The sequence below is a fragment of the Ursus americanus genome, chromosome 24, assembly GCF_024610735.1.
Source record: "Ursus americanus isolate L20-20 chromosome 24, mUrsAme1.1.p, whole genome shotgun sequence".
In the NCBI taxonomy this organism is placed as follows: domain Eukaryota; kingdom Metazoa; phylum Chordata; class Mammalia; order Carnivora; family Ursidae; genus Ursus; species Ursus americanus.
Window position 1 is genome coordinate 8998305 of NC_142150.1, and position 23192 is coordinate 9021496.

A 23192-nucleotide genomic window follows, 5' to 3' on the forward strand; every position below is an offset into this window, starting at 1 on the left:
GTGTCGTCACGCCTTCCATCACGTCTGGTTTCTGATACGCTGGGACGTGCGGCCACTTACGTGCACTCGAGAGCGCAGCTGCCATGAGCTAGCTGATTAAAACTTCCTCGAAGCTCTGACAGCAGCTCCTTGTGTTGCTTCAGTCCTGTCAAGGTGGGGGCTTTGAACTGACACTATCATGAATCAACATGTTACAGATACGCCCAGGGACGGCTCCTTTGAGCATTTGCCGATCTTGCTCCCTTTATGTATTCCCTCCACACTGAAAAGAATTGCAGTTTTCCCCAAAGGCAGCCAAGTAGCAAAAAAGGTTTGGAGAAACTTCGTAAGTTTCAGGATGTGTAGTGATGTGATTTTTTTTTTTTTTTAACATCATCGTTGGATCTATATTTTCTTTTTTGTCTATTTATCATCAGCTCCCCGGAGTTCATTTTCATAAGCGTTGTTCATAGTTAATCCCAGCGTCAATTCTGTCTATCCAGGTATACTCCCACTTCCCAGCTTCGCACCCAAGAAGACGCAAAAGAATGGTTACGGTCCCACTCTGCAGGAGGCCTTCAGGACCCCGCTGCCAATTCCCCGTTTTCCTCTGGTTCCAGTGTAACGTCTCCCTCCGGAACAAGATTCAACTTCTCCCAGCTTGGTGAGTAACCACTGATCATTAGCTGTGGGGATCAGCTCCGTGGGGCTGAGGTTAGTCTTGTATTTTGAAGAAGGTATGTGGTCATCTCCACGCAGTCACATCAGTCTCCCTATTGATCAGCCCTCAGCAATGTAGTTTGATTATAGGCGATTGATGATAGCAAAAGAAAGAAAAGAGAAAAGATTTTGGTACTCTAATCAAGTGATTTATTGATATGGTTGAGTTAGGTAGGGTTCTAGCAAAGAGCAAACCATTCCATTTTTGAAAAGAATGTATTGTTTCTAAGACCTCTGAAGACATAGGTTTATATCTGAAGAAGCGGTAGCATACCCCGTGTTTGGTCTTCTGCTTTGCTCTATTAAGCTGGAAAATAAAGATCAGGTTTTGAGTGAACAAGTATTCTTGGAAATGCCTGCTACTGACATAATGCTTTGACTGGCACAGTGGGGAAAGGAAAAGAATCTGTTAAGACAGTCTCTGCTGACATGTTAATGGATTCTTTTTCAGAGAGACAAACACACCCACACAGACTCATAAACAGGGTAAAAGAGAACAATCCAAAGCTTTATACTTTATATGAAACCGTGTAAAAACCGACTATGGTCAGGTAGCAAGTATTATATACGGTTAGAGAAAGGGAAGATCAGTCCTGGCTAGACTTACCAGGAAGAATGGGAGCTGAGCCCTGAAAGACTGATGGAGGGGGAAAAAAATCTTGCCCGTTCTCGTCTTGCTCTTTAGAAGGGCGGCCTTTTCTGAATATTGCAAATAACAAACACGGCGTCTTTAAGGACAGGTGTGGCTTGTAATCAAGTAAGGCTTAACTTTTCATTTTTAATGAATTAAGATACTTTGGAAATACTGCATATTACTGAAATGGACAAGGTTTTAATAAAAAAAAAAAGGCTGTTTGGGCCACGGCGGATGTGCCTCTTTGCCCTGAAGCTGTTTAGGCGCCATTACAAGCATGTCCCATTGGAGGCAGCGAGACCTGTGTTCATATTGTTCTTTCCCAGCCGTAACTCTTTGAGGCAAAAGTTTCTTGTCATGCACAAATGCTTCCCATCTGATCAAAAGCCCGGTTGGACTATTTTCGGCTTTGGCTTTAGAGGGAGCTGTTCCAGATGAGCCCAGGGAGTAATTAGCTCATGCCTGGAAGGTGACACTAGCTTGTCGGAACGTGCCAAGTTGGAAAGCTGAGGCCCAGAGCCTTGCTTTGGAAATGACCCACCTTTCCTCCCTTATTTTTAGCTCTCAGTGTATTATTCAAATGCTGATGTGACAATCTTCTAGAAAACAGGCAAGGGAGGGAAGTTGGCAGGGACAGATAATGGCCGATACTAATCAGTCCCCTTGTCGTCCCCATCCAGGATTCGAACAGAGACATGACTTTCCAACCTTTCAATTCCCTTCCTTTTTTTCCAGCGAGTCCCACCACGGTGACCCAGATGAGCTTGTCCAATCCAACCATGCTGAGGACCCACAGCCTCTCCAATGCCGACGGGCAGTACGACCCGTACACAGATAGCCGATTCCGGAATAGCTCCATGTCCCTGGATGAGAAGAGCCGAACCATGAGCCGCTCGGGCTCCTTCCGGGATGGGTTTGAAGAAGGTAAGCGAGGAGGGTTGCTGTCTCAGGTTATGCAGTGTGGATAATGGCCCTCCGTACCGAGTTCACGACCCGAGAGCCCACCTGTGTTTCCACCTCTCTCACTCACTCTGGGGTTTGGGGCTGCGAACTCTGAATAGCAGGGTCTGGCTCTTCATTCACCTCTTGGGGGGAAGAGGCTGCTGAAGAAACATGAGTGAACTTGGAGCTGACCGAGTTCCACTCTAGGCTTCTCCCTCTTGGGCCTGGGCCACAGCTTCTTGGCATATGCCTCCATCTTGAGGTTCAGCTTCTGGCTCACCGTCTTGGCAGGCCGAGTTTCTGGAGAGTTACTTCATTTCCCTGTGGTAACGTACCCGTGGAGCTCGGGGGGCCTGTGGGCAGCCAGCCTCTCCACTTCACTCCAGCATTTTCTATTTCTCAGGCACCAGTTTTTTAAGTTTATTCAGTTACACCCTTTTCCTTCAGGTATGCCCTTTTCCTTCTTTGCTCCCTAACTGTGAATGTTTGGGGTTGGATTTTTATGTTTTGTTCATTTTAATCAGAATGTTGGGAGAAAGTAAGTGTGGGCATCATTGCCAGCCGTCTTTCTAACTTGGTTCATCTCTCTTTCCCTTTGTTCCTTCGCTCAGGGTGGGAGCTAGGGAGGCAAGCAGTCAAAATGCTGTGGAGGGACAGCCCCACCCCCGAAAAGCTTCCTGAAAATGGGAATGATGGGATGTTGGAGTCAGTACTCATGACTAGTGGTTAAACATATGGAGTAAGACTACCGGGGTTTGAATTCCAGTCCACCTGCTTCTTCCATATATGATCTTGGACAAGTTACTTCACCTCCCTGTGCCTCTGGTTTTTTACTGACAAAATGAGAATGGTAATAGTAACCAGCTCATGGAATTACGAGAATTCAACGATAGATATACGTGTTCACCTGATAGTGTCATTACATGTCCTAGCCTGTAGACTCAGCGTTAGCAGTGATATCCTGGCAGCTGGAACTCCCCAGCCAGGGGATGGGGACTCTCAGAGCAGTTGGAGCCCAGGCTACGGCCATAGCTGTAGCTGTGCCTTTTTTGCCAGTGACAGACGAGAATGTGGGAGGGAGTCATGGTTGCTTCCCTCTGCTTCCAGCCCCTGTGAGAGTGGGGAAATAAAACCCCAGCTTCATCCTGGGAGGAGAGAATGAACTTGCTTTTTTTGTTTGTTTGTCTTGTTTTTAAGATTTTGGTTATTTGAGAGAGAGTGAGGGGGCACGAGCAGGGTGAGGGGCAGAGGAAAAAGCAGGCTTCCTGCTGAATAGAGAGCCCCATGCAGGACTCGATCCTGGGACTCCAGGATCATGACCTGAGCCAAAGGCAGACGCTTAACCAACTAAGCCACCCAGGCACCCCCAAACTTGTCTTGTTTAAGAAATCCCTAAACAAGCTGAGAGGGAAAGAAACACAGAATAAAGGCTTCCACTTTTGCCCAGTGTACTTGCTTATAAAAACTGTAAAGGGTTTAGTTACAGGGCACTTGTGTGCCCCCCCCATCCCTCCCCCCCAGTCCATCTTTCTAGCAACGTCCTCCCTTCACCCTGGTTTATGTGTCACTTGTATCCAGTGACATCCAGTGACATCCAGTGAGCAAGTCTGCAAATCCATATATGGGAACCTGCTGGGACAGAGGATTAAGGGGGGGTGGAGCCAGAGTTACCAGGAGCGTTCTGCTGGATTTAAGAGCTAGAAATGCATGCTATAACCACCCTGGGCAGTCATAGTGGCCAATACGTTGACCCGAAGTGAAGGAGTAGGCAGTTGGTCTTGAACTTTTTTCTAGTCCGTGTGCTCGCCAAGCGTGGCCGCAGAGCATTCCCCAGCCCGCCCGGTGACGACTCACACGTGGAGTGCGTCCTGGGCCGTATTCATCTTCTCTGTCGTGTGCGTACCTGAGTGAACCGTGCTCAGGACTGAAGCTTGTCCAAACAAGCACGCTTCGCCTCATAAAGATCCGGGACCATTACAGTATCATCATCACAGAGCTCTTATGTATTCTATCTGGAATCAAGCTGTCAGGCAGCACCACTGTGGAATATCTGGGATGTCAAAGTGACATTGATAAAAGAGGCTTGCCCACAAGCAGTGTCTAGACTTTTGTAAACCCTAATGATTCGTGGTGACGTGGAACTGAAGGGCAGAGGTAGAAATCAAATTTAGGGGGTAGGGGGTAGGAACAGCTGTCAATATACTATGAATACATAGCATTTTCAGGGGGGAAACCTTGCATCAAATTGCTTTTATTCCTTCGAGGGCTAGTACATTGCAAAACCAAAACAGAGCTCGTCCAAGGAGGTGTTTTTAATTCCATTTGGTAAATGCTCCCCCCACCCCCCTGCAACTTTTTTTTTTTTTTAAAGATTTTATTTATTATTTATTCGACAGAGATAGAAACAGCCAGCGAGAGAGGGAACACAAGCAGGGGGAGTGGGAGAGGAAGAAGCAGGCTCATAGCGGAAGAGCCTGATGTGGGGCTTGATCCCATAACGCCGGGATCACGCCCTGAGCCAAAGGCAGACGCTTAACCGCTGTGCCACCCAGGGCCCCCCCCCCCCCCGCAACTTTTGAATTTATAAATCCCAGGATTGTAGAAACAGTTGGGGGGGAGATTTTACATCTCATGTTTGGACCAAACAGAACCTCCTTCTAAGAGACAGGTATATCATAGGCCAGAAAGCAGGATCGAAATTTAAGAGGAATTAGCACAAGTACTTAGGTGAGGTTTTTGTGGGAGTTAATTAGCACTTTCCATTTTGAAGGAAGTGGGAGTCATAAATATGTAGATGAGGCATAGGCATGGCCCAGATGCAACCTTTCAAAGTTATTTCAGGTAAATTAATTTCCATCAGATGCATTATGCAATCTTAAAGTCAACTTTAATAGCTCACATTTAGGGAGAGGCTCGAGGCATTTTGAAAATGGATGTCTTTGCCCAGGGACTATACCAATCATCCCTAATTGCTGGTGCAATCTTGAGCAGTTCCTATGGAATCCATAGGAACAGAGCGGCTTATTAATAAATAAATCTTTTTTTGTAACTCACTTGGGTTTCTAGCCCCTGAATTACACTTGTGATTGAAATCCTGGCATGTCTACTGCTAGCAAAGCGACTTGGGGGAAGGCACTTGTCCCTGCTTAGCCTATTTCCTGTTCATTAAAAGGTAGAAAATAATTGTACTTGCTTCAGAGGATTGAAGTGAAGATTAGGTGGGATAAATCCCGGAAAGCATCTAATGCAAAATGACTTCGAAAGAGGTTTATAGTAAGTATTCAATCAATGGTAGCCATTGTTATAATTGTCATGTTTTGTTTTCTCCTTCTCACCAAGGGCCATTACATTCCTGTTTTGTTTATGGCAAAATTGAGCCCAAAGAAGTGCCTCGGGGACTGTGTGCAGCCAGGACCCAGTCCTAAACTCTTGATTTTCAGCCCTCTGTTTTGCTATTCAGTCCTACCGTGATATTTGGCTCTGCCTTGGGCACAGCTGGGCTTTCTTACATGTGTGTTCTCTGTTTTCAGTTCTACTTCCTTTGCGGTTGGTTCAGAGGGTGGTCCATTAGCCATCAGAACTGTGCCTCCTTCTCACTGGTAGGACTTCTGATAGTACCAATCGTGGAGCAAGAACTAGGATACCGTGCCTAGACGCACATTCTCTGCTCCTAACTAGCTGTGTGTGCTTGGCCACGTCACTTAGCTTCTCTGGGTGTTCGCTTACTCTTTTGTGTGTTAGTGGTAGAAACTCCTGCCCTGTCTGGGAATATTACCTACCAATTCTCTGGTGATGAGGATCACTTCACCAACAATAGTGTAAATGAGAAAGTGCTTTGATTCGTAGGAAGCTGAAGATACACGTGAGATGCCAAGTGTGGCATCAGAGGTATTTGCTTGCTTTGTTGGCTGATGCCCAGTTGTTTTATTCTGTCTAGAGCATGCATGTATAATCACCGAGGTTTGAGGCAGGGGTGAAATCACGATTTTCTCAAACGTGCATTTTTTGCTCATTTAGTCCCAGCTTGTGTCCGTGTAGGTTGGATGAGGGGCTGGGGAAACCATTCTAAAACACACCAAAAGGCAAAAACAAAAACAAAACTCTCAGAAACGCCTGAATCAGATCTCTCAAGGGCAAAACAGTCTCCATACTTCGGGTCAGCAGATCCTGTTCCTGAACGCTGTGTGACCAGAAGCAGACCATTTAACCTCTCTGGATTTCAGATTCCTCCGGTGCAGAGATGGCCTGGACAAGTCCGTGTGGTTCCTCGTAGCTTCAGATTTTAGAGGTACAGGGACAGGGAGTGCTTTCGCTATTCTTGCTTTGTCTCGTGCGCAATTTGCTGTCCAAGTATCCAAGCCACGTAACCCAGGCTCTGATTTGGTTCGGCTCACTTGGAGCGTGGCCCACTGCAATGGTTCAGGCAAGCCACATTCAGTTTGGATTTGACTCTGGAAATCAAGGAATCTTTCTTTGGACCACAGCCTCGCTATTGCTATTTACCAAGTGAGAGGAGTTAATTACAGAGAAAAATAATTACCTCCACTGAAGCTTGCCAGATGTGCTCATCGCCTGCGGCCCTGGGCCTGCACTGGGATATTGCTGAGGGCAGTGTCTGTAAGTCTGTGCGTATGAGCTGGAGGGATAGAAGAGACAAATTTCCATTTTCTAGCAGCCTAGTTCCACGTGGCAGCCCTGTGCTGGCTGAGCAAGTGGTGTGATGGAAAAGGGTAGCTGAAGGGTGGCTGTATGTTACCCACGTCTCTTCCCCCAGATGGGCTCCAGTATCATCTGCCCCTACTGCCCATGTCATGGGGCTAACGTAACTTATCCCTTTAGAACATTAGGCCACTAAGTTGCGGCGTGAGGGGCGTCTGCTAATGTGTCTACGTATTAACACTGAAAGCCATTATTGGCCATTAACACTATAAACTGATTTCTTATGGGGCCTGGGCCAGAGAAGTCACCGATGGCAGAATGGAGGAAAGGATCTAGAACCCTAACATTGCTAAGGATGGTGGATGTGAGTGGTAGTGTAGCGATGGCCTCAGAAAAGCAGGCACCTTCCAGGAGAGAAGAGGGCCGGACACGCAAGTCAAGAACTGCGTGGGTTCAGAGAGGGAGGAAGTGCATCTGGTGCAGGCAGGCAGGGAACCGAGGAGAGGCTCCCTGGAGACGCGTTGTTCGAGCTGATCCCAGGGATTTGGACAGGCAGAAATGAGAAGTATCCGAAACAAAGGGAACTGTACAGGCGGAGACTCTGAGGAGGCCAAGTGCTAGGCAGGGCATGCTCGAGAGAGAAGTGCAGAATTCAGAATGGGATAGAAGCACAGAAAGGAAGAGTAGGAGGTTTATGGGAAGACAGTGTGGAGGCACCTGGGTGGTGGGCTGAGCTGTTGGTCGGATATCTCGTGGGCAGGTAGCTTCTGCCCAGTGCTGATCCAAGTTGAGTTCACTTCTTGGGTGGTAAGTGCAAGCCGTTTAGTGCACGTGGAAAGTTATTCCCAAGCCTCCCACTCTCAGACCACAGGGGATAGCTCCTGTGGGGGTAGAGCCTTCTACTTGTGGTCAGGAAAGCTGTGCCCAATTAAATGTCTCTGATGTCTCCGCAGGCATATTTTTGTCTTTCAACAAGTTGTTGAGAGATTACTAAGAAAATGTCATTAAAGAATCTGGTTCCCAGAAAGAGAAGTCAGTTAGACTACTTAGTCCTAGAAAAGACCGTGATTTAAAATTATATAAAAATAATAAAATGTCTCCACTGGCTGGGAGCAGGAAGGGGTGCAAAAAGGGTATGAAGATCGTTCTAAGTCAAAAGAACCAGTCAGAAACAGAAAAGGGGACACTACCTGCTTGTCATTTTGCACACAGGGTTAGAAATCAAAAGAAGAATCTCTATTCCAGTAGATAATGTTTTCCAAACAAGTGTTCTTCTGCATGTTCGTCTGGAATGAGTTGACTGTGGCCAACAGCCAGCCTCCTGTGTTCATAGTCATCAGCTCATCTTTGTGCATACACAAGTGACAGATGCTAGCGGGGTATAAAACATGGATGCAACACTGTCTCAACCCTAAAGGAATACGTTAGAAAAAAAGAAAGGAGTAAAATGTGCTGGGACGGAACAGGTCACAGGTTGCCTGTGGGTGATAGAATTATGAGTCACGTAGGCTGTGGCAGTGAATGTGTTTTCTTAACACTTCTCTGTACTTGAAATTTTTAATTTAGTAATCATGTATTATTTTCATAGGGGAAAAATGTATGTAGAGGTTGTAAGGGAAAAAAGGGATAATGGAAAGGACACTCCTTTAGCAAATTCTTATTTGACTCTGACCTATTGCCAAACCAGGAAAAGTTGGGTCAAGGTGAGATTAAGTTGCCTGGTAGTGTCCCACAATCCCGAGTTTCTCTTCCTGTCTCCCTTTTTGGCTTGACAGTAGCCAGCTGTGCAAGTCACCTTTTTTTTTTTTTTTTAATAGTTCACGGATCCTCGCTCTCCTTGGTTTCCAGCACGTCATCAATTTATTCTACAGTGAGTATAAATCAATGCTGTGTGGCTATGACCATGAGAACTGGGGCTCCTTTATCAAGTGTGTCAAGAATAAAATATAAAATACAATTGCTTCTCCTAGAGAAAGTATGTCCATTGTAAGGGGTTCGATTAATTAGGGAACAAGATTTGAAATTCACAAAGAGCTATTGATTATAATGTATCAACCAGTAAATCAGGAACTGACTCCTTCGTTAAAGTGGCATTGTGCTTTGGGTGGTAACTAGTTAGAATGTGTGAGAAGCCTTGGCCACCTGCTGGTAGCCTTAGAAAAGAAAGGCCTTGAACAACTTCTGTCTGCCTCAGTTTATCTGTCAAGTAGAAAGAATAGCAGCCCCTACCTTGTGGAGTTGTAGTGAGGACCAGTGTTAAGAAGATGACATTTCACTACTACTCAGTTCCTTGAGGACAAGGACTTTTTCTGTTTTTTATTCCTAGTGCCTAGAACAAAGCCCAGCACATAATAGATGTTCAAAAAATAAGCTTGAATGAAGTAAGAAAATGCATGTGAAGCCCTGAATACAGTGCGCCCAGCACAGAACACATGTTGGTGTCATCACCGCTGGCTGTCATCAATGAGTGGTCTAAACAACACCACGTGTAATCAGATATGGTTCTGGATTTGTTCAGGGGTGCTTGCCGTTTTTATAGCTATGTGCATGAAAACTTTACTTTGGGGATTCCTATAGGAAAAAAAGTCATTTTATTAATTGAGAAGTAGAGATTCTTTAGCCCTTAATTCCATGGAAGACAGATGTTTTAGTAATTCACTTTTTGGTAATGCCAGGTTCCTGGGCCCTATATACATAGCAGGGCAAACTGTATACAGCCCCTTGGAAGCGAAAGGCCATCCCGGAATCAAGCGAAAGAGACCAGGGCCTGACTGTTCTTTCTTAGGCCTGTAGCAAGCAGACAGGCTTCAGTGATTGCTGACATGGTCTGACTTGAAGGGCCTTGACACGATCTCTTCTGCTCCTACCCACCCTGCCCCTCCGTCTCCGGAACACCTCGTCCCTCAGCCAGCCATCTTGTCTGAAATGTCGTCACAGGACCCTCGCTTTTTCATTTTAAAGGCTTTACATATAGTAACCTTAGAGATTATTGAAACCTCTGTCTACTCAGAAAGCATATAGAGATGACCTTCTGTCACCTAGTCCATGCATTCAGTCCTTTCTTCAAGAGAGAAAATCTGCGGCATGGGTGCCAAGGTGGTACTTGCAAACCTAGATTCACCCGTTCAGCAGGATTCACTGGCCCTCCGTCTGCGCCAGGCTCTGGGCTAAGGCCCAAGGATGGGATGTAGGTGGAGGGGAGCCTGCTGCTGACGGAGGAAGCCATAGGCGCCCAAGGACACCTAGAGTTGTGGGACTCTGCTGTCACAGCGTTCTGCAGAGCAGCTACGGCAGACATCGCTGTGCCCAGGCCCCTGGTTTTCCCAGTGGAGTTCCCAGAGTTTCCTGTCAACACAGAGAGGACAACTGGAAGAGTGAAACACGGGCTGGCTTGCATAGCAGCCTCAGAGGGAAGAGCCTGAGCTGCTCCCGCTGTGAGAATTCAGATGTAGGAAGCCATCCCCGGCGTGTCCTGGCCACTGCTGTCGTGCCCGCCACTGCAAGGTGGTCAGGTGCCTTTCAGTAGCTCTGCTCTGCTGTTCCTGGTGGGTGGACAGGAAAGTTCAAATTATTTTTCCTGAGTTGATACAAATTCCCACATTACCAAAGACCTAGGAATAGTTTTCAATTCCATGTTTAACTAGATAGCAAGAGACCCAGGGCCTGATCTTTGTTTTTTCTCGCTATGTGACTTTGTACAAATGACCCCATTATTCTGGGTATTTCTCAGTTTTGTCTTTGCTGTCGGGGGCCTGGGGGTGTCAGGGGTGCCCACAACATCTGACATTCACTGAGTCGAAGGTTCTCCTTTACTGTCCTTTACCTGTGCTTTCTCTGAGCAAATAGGTTACTTTTGCAGACTTTTATAAAAAATAGTCTAACATTTGCCTATTTGAATGTTTTCATGCTAGAGTAGTCTGCTGATTCCAAACTGTATCTGACTACACTGCTACCACCCAGCACGAGCGTGGGGTCCCTTATCTATTAGGAGCCACTGGCAATGATAGAATTCTCAGCCACCTTTGTAAATGTTCAGGTGAACAAGTTTTTATTTGTTGTCTAAAAAGAGATTGTTGGGGTTTCCTAAGCTGCCACCAACGCAGACCAAAGAGCCTGTTTAATGGCTGAGTGTCCTAAAGGCTTTTATTGGATGATAATAGGGTTTTTTTTTTTCCCTGAAACTCTGTAATTCTTGAATATTCAAGAATGCTCATTCTGGCTAAAAATTGCCTGTAATTTTAATTACAAAGGAAAGAAAAGGCAACATATTGGTAAACAACTGCCATGGAGAAGTCAGAGACAGCACTCGAAGTCGAGAACATCTAAGGGGCCACATCTGGCGTTGGACTGGCGCTCTAGGACGGTAGGGGCAGCAGCTGAGTTCCCAGGGAAACTGCTGAATGGAGGGAGGCTCCCGGCCTCACTAGAGTTCCCAGATGTAGCAGCAGCTGGGGGTAAGATACAAAGCACGTGATTTTCCAGGCTGCTGTGGAGAACAGGGGCCCAACCCTGGAGACAGGTGGGCAGAATGACGGATGGTGGCAGAGGTATGGGGAAGGAGTGTTAGGCCCCTGGACACAGGTGTTTAGAGGTGGGGCTCATCCTATATGGATGGTTCAGCCCGCTGACAGACCTCCACTAGCCTCCCTAACATTCGACCGCCGTGACGTTCTCACCATTAACTCTCTCCTTTGGGTCAGACTTAGAAGTCAGGGGCCTGATTTGGGGAGGCCTCCATGAGAATGTAGCTGTAGTGAAAGACTAGGAGAATGTGCTCATTAAGATCATGGACTCTAGAGCCAGACTACCTTGGGTCCAGTCCCAGCTCTGCCTCTCAGCAGCTGTGACCATGGGCAGATTGTTCCACCTCCCTGTGCCTCAGTTTCCTAATGTACAAAATGTGAGTAGTATTAGTACCTACACGGGGTTGTTATGAGGATTAAATGAATAATGAATGGAAAGGGCTTAGAACAGTCTCTGGCACTTGGTAAGCATTCCAGTGCCACTTATTACATGAGGTGAGGAGCTTGGCGGTCATGCTCACAGCTGTATCCCAGGTTCTTAACACAGCACCTGACACATAGTAGGAAATCCATGAACGTTTGACGGGTGACGAACACAAAGACGGACAAAGAAGGGTGGATGAATATTCCCAGAGAGGGAAGAGTAAGCTGTGAGGACATCTCCCAGTGTTCTCCTGAAAACGTTTCTTAGATGAGGAGATGGTGTAGCTGTGTGACATTAGGCAGGGTCTGACCTCTCTGTGCCTCAGAAGGAATACAAACCTACTCTGTAGGGCTAGTGCAAGGATTAAATGGTTTGGCCCCAGCATTCCTAAAAACCAGTTGCTGTTGTTAGAAGCCAGCCGGAGGGAGGGCCCTCCTGGGCAGCATCAGGAGTCAGGGCAGGGGGGGGGGAGCAGGGGGCCAAGGGAGATCAGACAGGAACCAGCCCCCACCTGCCGCTGCTGATGGGTGTAGGGTCTGCAGGGTATAATGAATCCTACCGCTCTGCATTCTGAGCTAATTGAGAAGTCGACACCAGAGTCAGATGCTGATTTTTTTAAAATAACAGGTTTATCACTAGTAGCAGTGGATTAGGACACACATCTAGGACCCAAGGACAAAACAGAGTCTTTACTGATTTTCACTTGCCTACCTGGCTCCCAAGTCACTGCCCCACCCCTGGGAAGTGTGAAGGGAGGGGTGGACGGAAGGTGGGAACGCTTCCAACATTGCCCAGAATGTGGGGGTGTCATCTTTTATGGGCCCCTGTGAGAACCCAAAGAGAACAAAAGAAAGGTTCCCCCTGCTGCGGGTTCCCCCTATGGGAGGAAAGGGGTAGCCTTGTAGTCTCTGGCTGGCAGGTAGCTGTGTCACCACAGACACAGGTCCCAGTATGGGAGACTCTCCCAGTAAGAGAGCCCACAGGCTTCACCCTTATCTCCCAGAGTCACAGGTAACTGGGGGTCGGGAGGTGGGGCAGCAGGAAGGTCCTCACAACCGGGGGAGTCAGCAGGCTGGCGGATGGGGGGTCCCCACTTCGGAGGCCTTCCTGCCCTGTTGCTGCTCCTGGGGCAGCGCCTCGGAGAGAAGAGAAGGAGGGATGAACCCGGCGGTTAACCCAGGAGCAGTCCTCCAGCTAGGATCGCCACATTCCATGCAGAATGCCCAGCCAAATTAGAAACTCTGCTGAACGACCGATAATTCCTTAGTAGAAGGTGTCCCCATTGTGGCATGGGATGTACTTAAGCCTGTATTTCTATTTGCTAAATTTGGGCCTCCCAACCCTGGCTCATCCCTTCTCGTCCTGCCTTCTCCTGAACACCTGACCTATCAACTCCACCCGGGAGCAGGAGGGCTCCTCACAGCCAAAATAATTGGAGTGTTGTTCTCATTCTTCCTAATTTCTTGTAATCATATGCTGTTCATATTTGGCCTTTCTCATTGGTCAAATTAAATGAACCAGTTTATCCAGAAAAATACACTTGAAATTCATCACCCTTCAGGACTGCTGTAAGCGTCCAGATCTGGTGTCCCCACAGGCTACATTGCCCCATTCTTTGTTCCCCAACTTGTCTGACTTCCCTTATGATTTCTTTACAGCCAGAAGAAAAGTGCCAGTCAGAGGTAAGGAACCGTTTGCTGGTTGGATTTCCTCCTTCACTATTATCCGTTCCTTCGCCCCGCTCAACCTGGGGCTCTTAAAGCAAGTAACTCTGTCCCTCGCCACCTTTAGATTCGCAAACTGCGGCGGGAGCTGGATGCCTCACAGGAAAAGGTTTCAGCTTTGACCACCCAGCTGACCGCAAACGTGAGTACAGATACAGGGTGGTAGCTGTGAGTACAGATATGCGGGGTGGTAGCCATGGGCGGGGGCAGCCCCTGCTCCCTTCTGACCTGCGGTCAAGACCGCCCGCCCCTGAGCACTACAGGAGCAGTACTGTGGGAGGAGTACCGTGGGAGCAGTACCGCGGGAGCAGTACCGCGGGGAGGGGCACGGCTTCAGACCGTGAGTGTGAGCATCCGCTCTGGCTCTCACTGGCTCAGGCTTCGGGCAGCGTCTTTAACCTCTGAGCCTGCATGGGCTCATCTGTGCAATGGTGGGTGGGAAGCCTCAGCTCTCCGGGTTGTCGTTGTCATGGGGTCAGTACTGGAATATGTGAAGGGCTCAGAAATGTTCGTTTCCCTTTTCTCCTCTTTCTGAGACTTTTCATCTTTGGCGGGGGGCGGGGGGGAGGAGAAAGAAATCTAAGGCTCTAAATAAATAGCTGACTGTTCTATAATTATAATATACACAGTTCCGTGTTCAGGAAGCGCTGCCAACCAGCACTGAATTCAACAACTGTTTAAGTGCCAGCTATGCCTCGGGCACCGTGGGTTCAACAACAAAGCAAGCACAGCCACTGTCATCTTAGTGTGCTTTCTCTGGTACCGCAGAGAGACAAAACTCTTTTGCTATGACATGATAACTGTTAAGAGAGAGATCAAGGGAGAAGGTTGTGGAAATATGTAAGGAGGAGCACCTAACTCAGTCTCGTGGTGTGTGTGTGGGGGGGGGGAGTCAGGAAAGGCTTCCTGGAGGAGGTGACATCCGAGCGATGCTGCATAGGGGAGGATGCATGGGAAGGACAGCATTCTAACCAGTATACAAAATGTGCGAAAGCCCAGGGTGAAGATCTTGGTGCATTTACAAACCGTAAGTAGCTCAGTGTATAATTAGAATCTATGGCTTGGATATAGGGAAGAGGCAAGGGTAGAAGGGAGAAGAGAAAGGGGAGGAGAGGCATCAAAGAAAAGCTAGGGACAGGTCCATCACACACCACGGAGGCTCTCAGCTCTTAGGTAGAGAGTTTGGGCTTCCTACTGAAGTTAGTGGAGCCCTATCAGTGTGTTTTAAGCAGAGCAGTGAGGTGGTTCGGTTTGCTCTTCACGAAGCTTCCTGACCGTGGTGTGGTTATAAGATTAGGGGTCCGGTCAGAGTAGAGGCAGAGACTTCTGGTCTGCAAAGTAGCCCCGCTGCAGAGCTGTGAGCTGGTGAGGGCTGACATTCAGAGGGCAGAGTCTGAGGTTTTTGGAAGGTGCGAAGATGCCCGTGAGGCAAGACATCCTGCCCGGAGCGCACAGCCCAGTCTGAGACCACAAACACCCGCGTGTGAGCCTGTCCGAAAGCAGCCTGCACGGCCCCATAATATGCCATTAAAATGAAAAGCAACTTCAAAAGGGTTGTCTTCCCTGGACCAGGAAGCTGAGTCAATACTCGCATGAGTCATTTACCAGCGGTTTTACCCAGGTCGTTCCTGGCTGAAGCCTGAGTCAACGGAAGGAAACCATTTCTCTTTCAAGTCTGCATATGAAGTGCCTTGTGCAGTACTTGACCTTAATTACAAGCTCAGTAACTTGTAACTTCTCTCACTGTTGTTCATTCTCCTGAGTTCTCTCACATTTCTGGGAGTCTTTGAATTTTTTCTCACCCTCCCTTATCAGGCCACTGTGTGTTTCATTATCCTTCTTTATTCTCTCTGCTTCTTCCACCACCAGTAACGCTATCGAAAGAACATCAGAAAGTGATGTGAGGTCTGAATTTTGAAGCTTAGATCTTACTTTAAAAAAAAAAAAAAATCCCCAGAGGTATTCTTCTATGAATAGTCTTCATCTGGGTACCGTTCGAATCAAGACCAACCCCAGACCCAATGAGCCAATCTGGATATAATCCAAGTGTGAGGTTTGACAGCAACCGTCATCCCCTGGTTAAGAATTACAGCTGTCCATTGGTGTCCCTGACTACTCAACAAACAGTCATTAGTTTACTAATCAAAGATCTTAGGTTCATTCCTCCAGTGACCTCGTGCTGCCCAAAGGACCTTACATTGGGCCATTTGGAGCCCTACCCTCTGTTCCAGAAGAGTCAGAGTGAGATCTCTTACATTATTATTATTCCAAAAGTATGTTTTGCTCCGCACCAAAGCCACTGAATCCAGTATTGTTTGAAAGTAAATATTTAGTCTTACCACACACCACCGGCCGCACTAACATGTTTTATTGTCTGCCATCTTTCTCACAGGCCAAGCTGTGTTTGTTTTTCTAGGACAAACTACTCAAAGCCACCTTCTCTGGTGTTTTTATACCATTCATGTTTGTTTTCCTGGGAATGTGAGAATGGCACTTGGTAAGAAGTCTGCTGTGTGGCTCTGAACCAGGCTGCAAACAGCCTCTCAGCCCGTGTTTTCACAGTTGCTCATGACCCAAAGTCAGTCCTTTCTCTCGACAGCAGAATGCAAACCTCTGGTTCTTCAGAACAAATATGGCTTCTTCCGTCTGCAAAAACACTTTCTCAATAGCAGTCTTCTTGGGGTCAGGTTTTTCTTTTTAAGCGAATAGAAAGTATGAGTGCCCATAAATAGAATCCTGGGTGGCAATCAAAGAATTGAAATAAATGGAAATTCGGTCATTTAAATTTGACCTTGGCGTTCCTTTGAAATGCAAGGTCAGCAGTAATTCTTTTCAACATCCTTGCCCTGGCCCTGTTTCCTTCATCCACAATGTAAACTGTCTTGAATTGATTGGCTTTGGTTCTGCCATATTCTCCCGGGCAAACTAAACTAAAACATATCTCTTGATTGCAAAATGCAACAGCATTTTCTCGATTTTTAATAGGGAGAGAGCATGCAATCAGAAAGAAACTGGGCAGTCCTCTTAACATTTTGATTACAAGAGGTCCTGCTCCCTGCTAACTCCTACAGCTGTTGGCAAAAAGAGCCAGCAGTTTATGCTAGAAATGTCTTATCCTCAACTGGTGCAGTTTGATGAAGTCTAGTGACAGAGGCCTCTGACTTACTTCTCCAGTCTCTCCAACTGTCCGCTGACCCTCCTCACGACCCAGGACAATGTCCCACCTGTCCCCTGGTTGTTCCCTCACTGATTCTTCACTGAGTACATCAGTCCTCTTTTCCTCTAGAATGTTACGTACCACATGATCAGTCTCACTTCTCCCTCCTCCCAGGACTCACATTTCCTCTGCTGGCACTTCTCTTTCTCCTCCATCTGCCCACTCCTCTCCTAGAACCCTTTCTTGATCTTCCCCCCCCGTGTTCTCATCCTATCTTTTGTCACTTTCTCAATCCCAAACCTCTTCCTTTCCTTTCTCCACAGTGTCCGTTCATTTCTAGGTTTATAGACCTATATTCACCTGTATAGTTTCACTTAATGCTCACAATAACCCTGGAGGAAAATAGATATTGCACCCATTCTATAGATGGAGAAACTGCAGTCAATAGGATTAGCTCTCTTGTCCATTCTTTATTCTTGGTTTTAACTGTATTATCAGGACCCTCAGTCAACCAACCAATGGAGGAAGGTTGAGGCTTCGTGTTAGGACACAAGGTTGCATCTTGTCCTTGAGAGGGTTGCAGAGAAAGGGACAGACAGAAAAGCTTCCCATTTCTCAATTCTAAGATACATTTTTTTCCCCTACATTTTAACATCTCTGAAAGTGGGATGCACATTTTAATTATAATTGGCAGCATTTTTCAAGATATCTTATAGTACTATATGAAAGAGTGGTGTGTCTGATGTTGTGTTCTAACAGAGGTGTATAAAAGTACAGAGGGGCCTTGGGGGAAAGTCATACCTCCCTGGAGGAACAGGGGAAGGTTTCTCCAAGGAGGTAGCAGATGGGCCTTTCAGTGGCTTTTTATTAAGCAGGATTATAACAAGCAAAATATGCCAACCACTTTGTTCATCCATTCTACAAACATGCTCGACATGAGCCTCTCCTGTGAGCTTGGCACTTGGTGAGCAAAGCGCAGGGGAGCAGAGGAGACAGACATGCAGCAGCAGTTGCAAGAGTACATGTGTCTCTAACTGTGACACCGAAATGCACATAGACCAGCAGTCCACATGCTTTTGAGAGTGAACATGAGGGAACCAGCCCATCTGGGGGTGTCATGAAGTCATGAACTGAGATCTCTTGAGAAGGATGTATAAAAATCAGACAGGAAGGCAGTGAGGAAAGAGCATTGCAGGCAGAAGGGAAAGCAGGTATAAAAGACCTGCGGTGGAAAGCAGCTCAGGATTTTTAAGGATTCGATAAGCTGGAGTGACTCCATCTCAGAGAGAGGTGGGAGTGGGGCTCCAGGGGCTGAAGCATTAGATGGGAGCTAACTCAGTGGCCCCAATGAGGATTTTAGCCTTTAAGACCCAGCACCCATTAGGCCCTCTTGCCTTGCAAGGTAATCTAACCAAGGCTGTGTCTTTCCTCCTCCAGGCTCACCTGGTGGCAGCCTTTGAACAGAGTCTTGGAAACATGACAATCAGGCTCCAGAGTTTGACCATGACAGCTGAGCAAAAGGTAAAGCACTCTTCCCTGCTTAGAATCAACAGCAATCCTCAAAATCAGACTCTCTTTTGTTCCGGAGAATGGTATAGATTTTTGTGTATCTGAACTCTTGGAATCAAATCATAAAGAATTGCGTTCTGTTGGGTGCAAATATGACCCAGATGGGGGCTGGTGGAGTGACAGCAGCATCAGGGACACATCTCACAGTCCTATTTCTGCTGCTTTTTTTTTTTTTTTTAAGATTTTATTTATTTGAGAGAGAGAGAAGCAGGCTCCCCACTGAGCAGGGTGCCCAACGTGGGGCTCAATCCCAGGACCCTGGGATCATGACCTGAGCTGAAGGCAGACTCCTAACCGACTGAGCCACCCAGGCGCCCCTATTTCTGCCGCTTTTGTGTGCTTCTATGCCCGTTGAAAATTGACCGACCTAACGCACGGGACAGAAGTTTTGTGGAACTCCTTTGTTTCCTATGCTCCTGTGCTAAAACCGAGTTGCAATTCCTTTGAACTCTGTCCAGGATGATTGTAGGATGACCAGTATTTCTTGCTGTTCCTCAGGATTCAGAACTGAATGAGTTAAGGAAAACCATCGAGCTGCTGAAGAAACAGAACGCAGCTGCCCAGGCTGCCATTAATGGGGTCATTAACACACCGGAGCTCAACTGCAAAGGTAAAGAAAGGATGAGCAGCCTTAGGAACCCTCCCCTGACAACATGGGACACAGCCTCCCTGCCCTGGGGTGTGTGTCCATGTCAGTCAGATGGGTTGTGGGAGGCAGACACTTTCAGTCCGTAACTCCAGGCCTCTTCCAGCTCAGCCTCTTCCCTGATGTATCTCAAAAATGGAAGAAAATCTATTTCTATTGGCAAGCTATCAAAAGTGTTTCACTTAATTGCACCTGTGTCCTTACCATGCTCTGATATTTACCTGTGGACACGGGCCAGCCTGAAATGAGCATCCTGTGTTCGTCCAGGGAAGTGCTTCTGAGTAGATTGCTTTATGCTTGTGTGTCTTACCTGGGGGAGAATGGGGCTGTGAGGGTGAGTTCCCTCCTGCCGCAGTGATATTAATGGTGATGGTAGAAGTCACAGGGACAGCATGGGACACTCACTGTGTTCTACGCACTCAGCTGGTGTTATAAATGATTCATTATCTCATTTTCCTTCCATGACAACCTTATGAGTGTGATGCTGGTCCTCTCCACTCTGGGCTGATATGACCACTGAGTTGCAGGGGCGAGAGTCCCGTCCAGAGGTCACAGGGTAGTAAGATACAGAAGTGGGACTAGAACCCAGGTCTCTGACTCTGCAACCAGTGTTCTTAAAGAGTAGGCTGCGGGTTTAGTTCTATGCTTGTGCAGAAAACTGGCCACAACCTTTATTTGGCGTCACCGTTATTTCAGATATCAGGTCTCCTGAATCGCGATGATGGAGTTGAAATGGGAGGGATTAATTAGCAAGAGCTGGCCCGCCCGAGGCGCATTCCAGGAAGAGGGACTCGCACACATTAAGACCCTGAGATGCGATGGGGTCGGCATTCCCAGGGGCCCAAGAGAAGGCTAGTGAGGCAGGAGCGTACAGTGCAGAGTGGGGTGGGGGGTGCTCTGACAACACAGGTGACTGTACCACGGTTCAAAAACAAAATCAGGGGCTTGTCTCAACAACCTGCCTGCCCTTAGGAACCTCCCCTGACAACATGGGACGCAGCCTCCCTGCCCCGGGGTGCGTGTCCGTGTCAGTCAGACGGATCCTGGGAGGCAAGCTTAAGAGATCTGGGAGGGAGGATTCTCTCTCGAAGCCTCCCCTGACTTCTTTGTGATGGAGTGGCTAGAACGGGTCCTCATGTCATTGACTAAAGAGGGCATAGTATATACCTGCTCAAGGATCTTAAAACCAGCAGCTGAGAGCAGAAGATAATGTCTACTGGGAAATACCTCACGGTCCTCGGGTGTGTGGACTTAGGGGTAAGAGTCATTCCCTGGGACAGAGGAATGGGCTCAAGGCAGCAGCTGCTGATCTCCTGCCTTGGGTCCCCAGGAAACGGTACCTCGCAGTCCGCAGACCTCCGTATCCGCAGACAGCACTCCTCTGACAGTGTCTCCAGCATCAACAGTGCCACCAGCCACTCCAGTGTGGGCAGCAACATAGAGAGTGATTCCAAGAAAAAGAAGAGGAAGAATTGGGTGAGTGTGCATCCAAAGACCTTCATGGGTACTAACAAACCAGTGTCCGGCCCGTCCCCCTGCCCATCCCCGGGCCAGCTCTTAACTCCAGAGCATAGACCTTTGGGAGTAGATCCAAAGAAGCCTGTGGGTATGTTTTTACCAAATTCAGTGTTGTGCTCAGCCAAGCACCAGGACTTACGAAAGTACCACCACCTTGTAGTTTTTCTGTTTCATGAGACTTTATGTGACATACTCATCTTTCATGTCATATACGTGTCATTTCATCCTCCTCATAATGTTAGCCACAAAGTTCCAGGTGCGAGGGCAAAGTTACTCTTCAGGGTTTCTTCTTAATTTTTTTTTTTTTTGGAGCGTGTATTACTAGTTATCCCATCATTATTCATAATCCTTATCTGTGTCTTTACACAATTACCTATGATAGAATGAAACCAATATTCTTTGAACAATTTTTGACCATGTCCTGTAAGTAAAAGTTTCATAATGTAGATAGGAGGAGTTAGTGAAAGGTTTTAAACTGGTGAGTTGTACTTTAAAGTGGCAAGTTTAATAGACCCGGTCTCCAATGCGTTGTTTCTCCATGTTTCCATAATCCCCGTGAGCCACTGGAATTTCTGTACAGTGGTGTCTTGAGCAGTTTTTTCCCATTCTCCTGGAAATATTATACCCACCCAATTTTTTTTAAGTAGGTTTTAAGGAGGCCCAGTGGGGGACTCGAACTCATGACCCCGAAATCAGGAGTCACATGCTGCACTGACTGAGCCAGCCAGGCACACCCATGCTCACCCATTTTTAGTTGTGTCGAGGCTGTGGAGCTCTGACTGACATGTGCTGCTCCCTGTCTTCAGTGCTGGGATATCCCAGGTTGATCTGAAGTGGGTTAGTGCGCACAGGCCCCGCCCATCAGTGCTGACAGCATCGCGTTTCCATAGTAGCTTCACTGTCCTCATTCATTCCATACACTTCTCCCTCATTCTGTGTTATCTTGGATGGGTGGCGAGGTCTAGCAGTAGGAGCAGTTGAGGTTGGAGTAATTTTGGTTACTGATAACTTGCACTGAAGGACTATACGTCCAGTTCAGCGTGACCCTCTCATCATTCTGATGAAGTTTTTTCTTTGTTACTAATGGCTTTTAGTCAACTCATTTGCTGTGCCTTAAATAGGATTAACATGTTGCTGTTTCTAATATACTCTTGGTAAAATATGGTCTGACTTAATTATCAAAGTGATGAGAGAGAATTATTTTCTATGAAAAACAGTGTTTATCCATTTTCTCCAATTCAAGAAATAAAACTTATTTACTTGCATTAAGACAGTTCTTGGTTATCGGTACCATTGGGGAAGTTGGATAATTGGCATTCTCAGATGATCTCAAAACTTGATTCTGTCTGATCTTTGTAATTTCCTCTTCCATCTGGCCCTTTACCAGAGGTAGGGGCAAGGCTTTAGGTTGATGGTTTGTGTGCTGGATTTTTTTGTTTCTGCAACTGGAAATTTGATGAAAAGTAGGAAATGGGATCTCAACCAGCCACACTGGGGCATGCCATTCCTTACGGATGTAATACTGATGGGTAAAAAAATCCCATTCATTATTTCAGAATAGCCTATTTCAGAATTTCTTAATGGCTAACAAAACCTCTAGGATGTTTTTCAGAAGAAAAGAAAGATTTTAGAAAAATGGAAATTACATTTTAAAAGACCTTTTTTTCAAGTCAAAACTTAATCTTTTGGGTCTAGAAAAATACATGCTTATCATGGCTTTCAGAGAAGACCCTGCACTTTAATTGTTTATGTTCTCATTAGAGTTTTCAGATCCAACTCATGATCTGGGGAATTTGTGATATGCCAGTTCCTTTTTCCCAATATAGTTAATAAATTTTTTACCTACTTTTTGAGTAACAAGTAAGATGGCTATTTCCCTGCTTATTCTATCATCTTAAGTATATGCAAGGACAGCAGGAACTCCTAAGTAGATCTCTCCAAAGGCTGTATAGCCATGTTGGGACTAGTGCATCAGTAAAGCTATTCTTGCTGAGAAAAGAAGACATGGACACGCCCCTCCACAAAAAAAAAAAAAAAAAATTAAGGCCTTAAGAGACAAAAGGGTGAGAAGCACAGGAAGGTCGGGGGCAGTCATTTCTGCCAAAGAAGCTGGAGGAACTTGGAATGTAGGGACTTCCAGAAGTGCTGTTCCTTTTCTTTCATAATGAAGGAAGATGCCTCTCGTGCTCTGGAAGATTCGTGTTCCTATCGGAAACCTCTGTGTGTGGTGTTTACTATTGGCCATGTTGTGTCTGAAAAGTCCGAGGCTTTCCCTGTCACTGGCTTTCTCTGTTAAAAATTGTCTTTTTTCCTTCCCCTTCCCCATTTTTGCTTGCGTTTCCCCTGGCAGGTCAATGAGGTAAGCAAGACCAACGTTAATATCAGATACCAAGCTAACCCATCCATTGATATGACTAATCTCCTCTGCATCCGTCACCATGTCCGAGCATCCCGCTTTGTTGCTGTGTAACCCCATCCTGCCGCCATCCGTCTGCTGAGTCAGGCTCTGTCTTGCTGTTGGCATCTAGCCTCAAAGCAGGAGTAGGCATGGATTGTCACCCACGGGTCCAGTCCTCTGAGCTGTCAGCACCAGATAACTCTTCTTCCCTTACTGCACTGATTCGAGAGAGCTGCTGGGAACCTTTGTCATTGGTGGGGGGGGGAACGTGGGAGAATTAATTGCTCTTTTGTCTGCAT

At 46.9% G+C, this 23192-nt stretch overlaps 1 protein-coding gene across 3 annotated transcripts in view; it reads left to right on the forward strand.

Moving 5' to 3' along the window:
• The window catches only part of NAV2 (neuron navigator 2), a 382986-nt gene that overhangs the window by 326245 nt on the left and 33549 nt on the right, over positions 1-23192 (forward strand). For all 3 annotated transcript variants that reach the window (XM_045808618.2, XM_087855343.1, XM_087855344.1), the window contains 8 exons: positions 483-643; positions 2069-2257; positions 8752-8804; positions 13540-13563; positions 13673-13747; positions 18200-18283; positions 18830-18941; positions 20308-20453. In XM_045808618.2, the coding sequence (XP_045664574.1) occupies positions 483-643; positions 2069-2257; positions 8752-8804; positions 13540-13563; positions 13673-13747; positions 18200-18283; positions 18830-18941; positions 20308-20453 (844 nt within the window). The remainder of the gene's footprint in view (positions 1-482; positions 644-2068; positions 2258-8751; positions 8805-13539; positions 13564-13672; positions 13748-18199; positions 18284-18829; positions 18942-20307; positions 20454-23192) is intronic.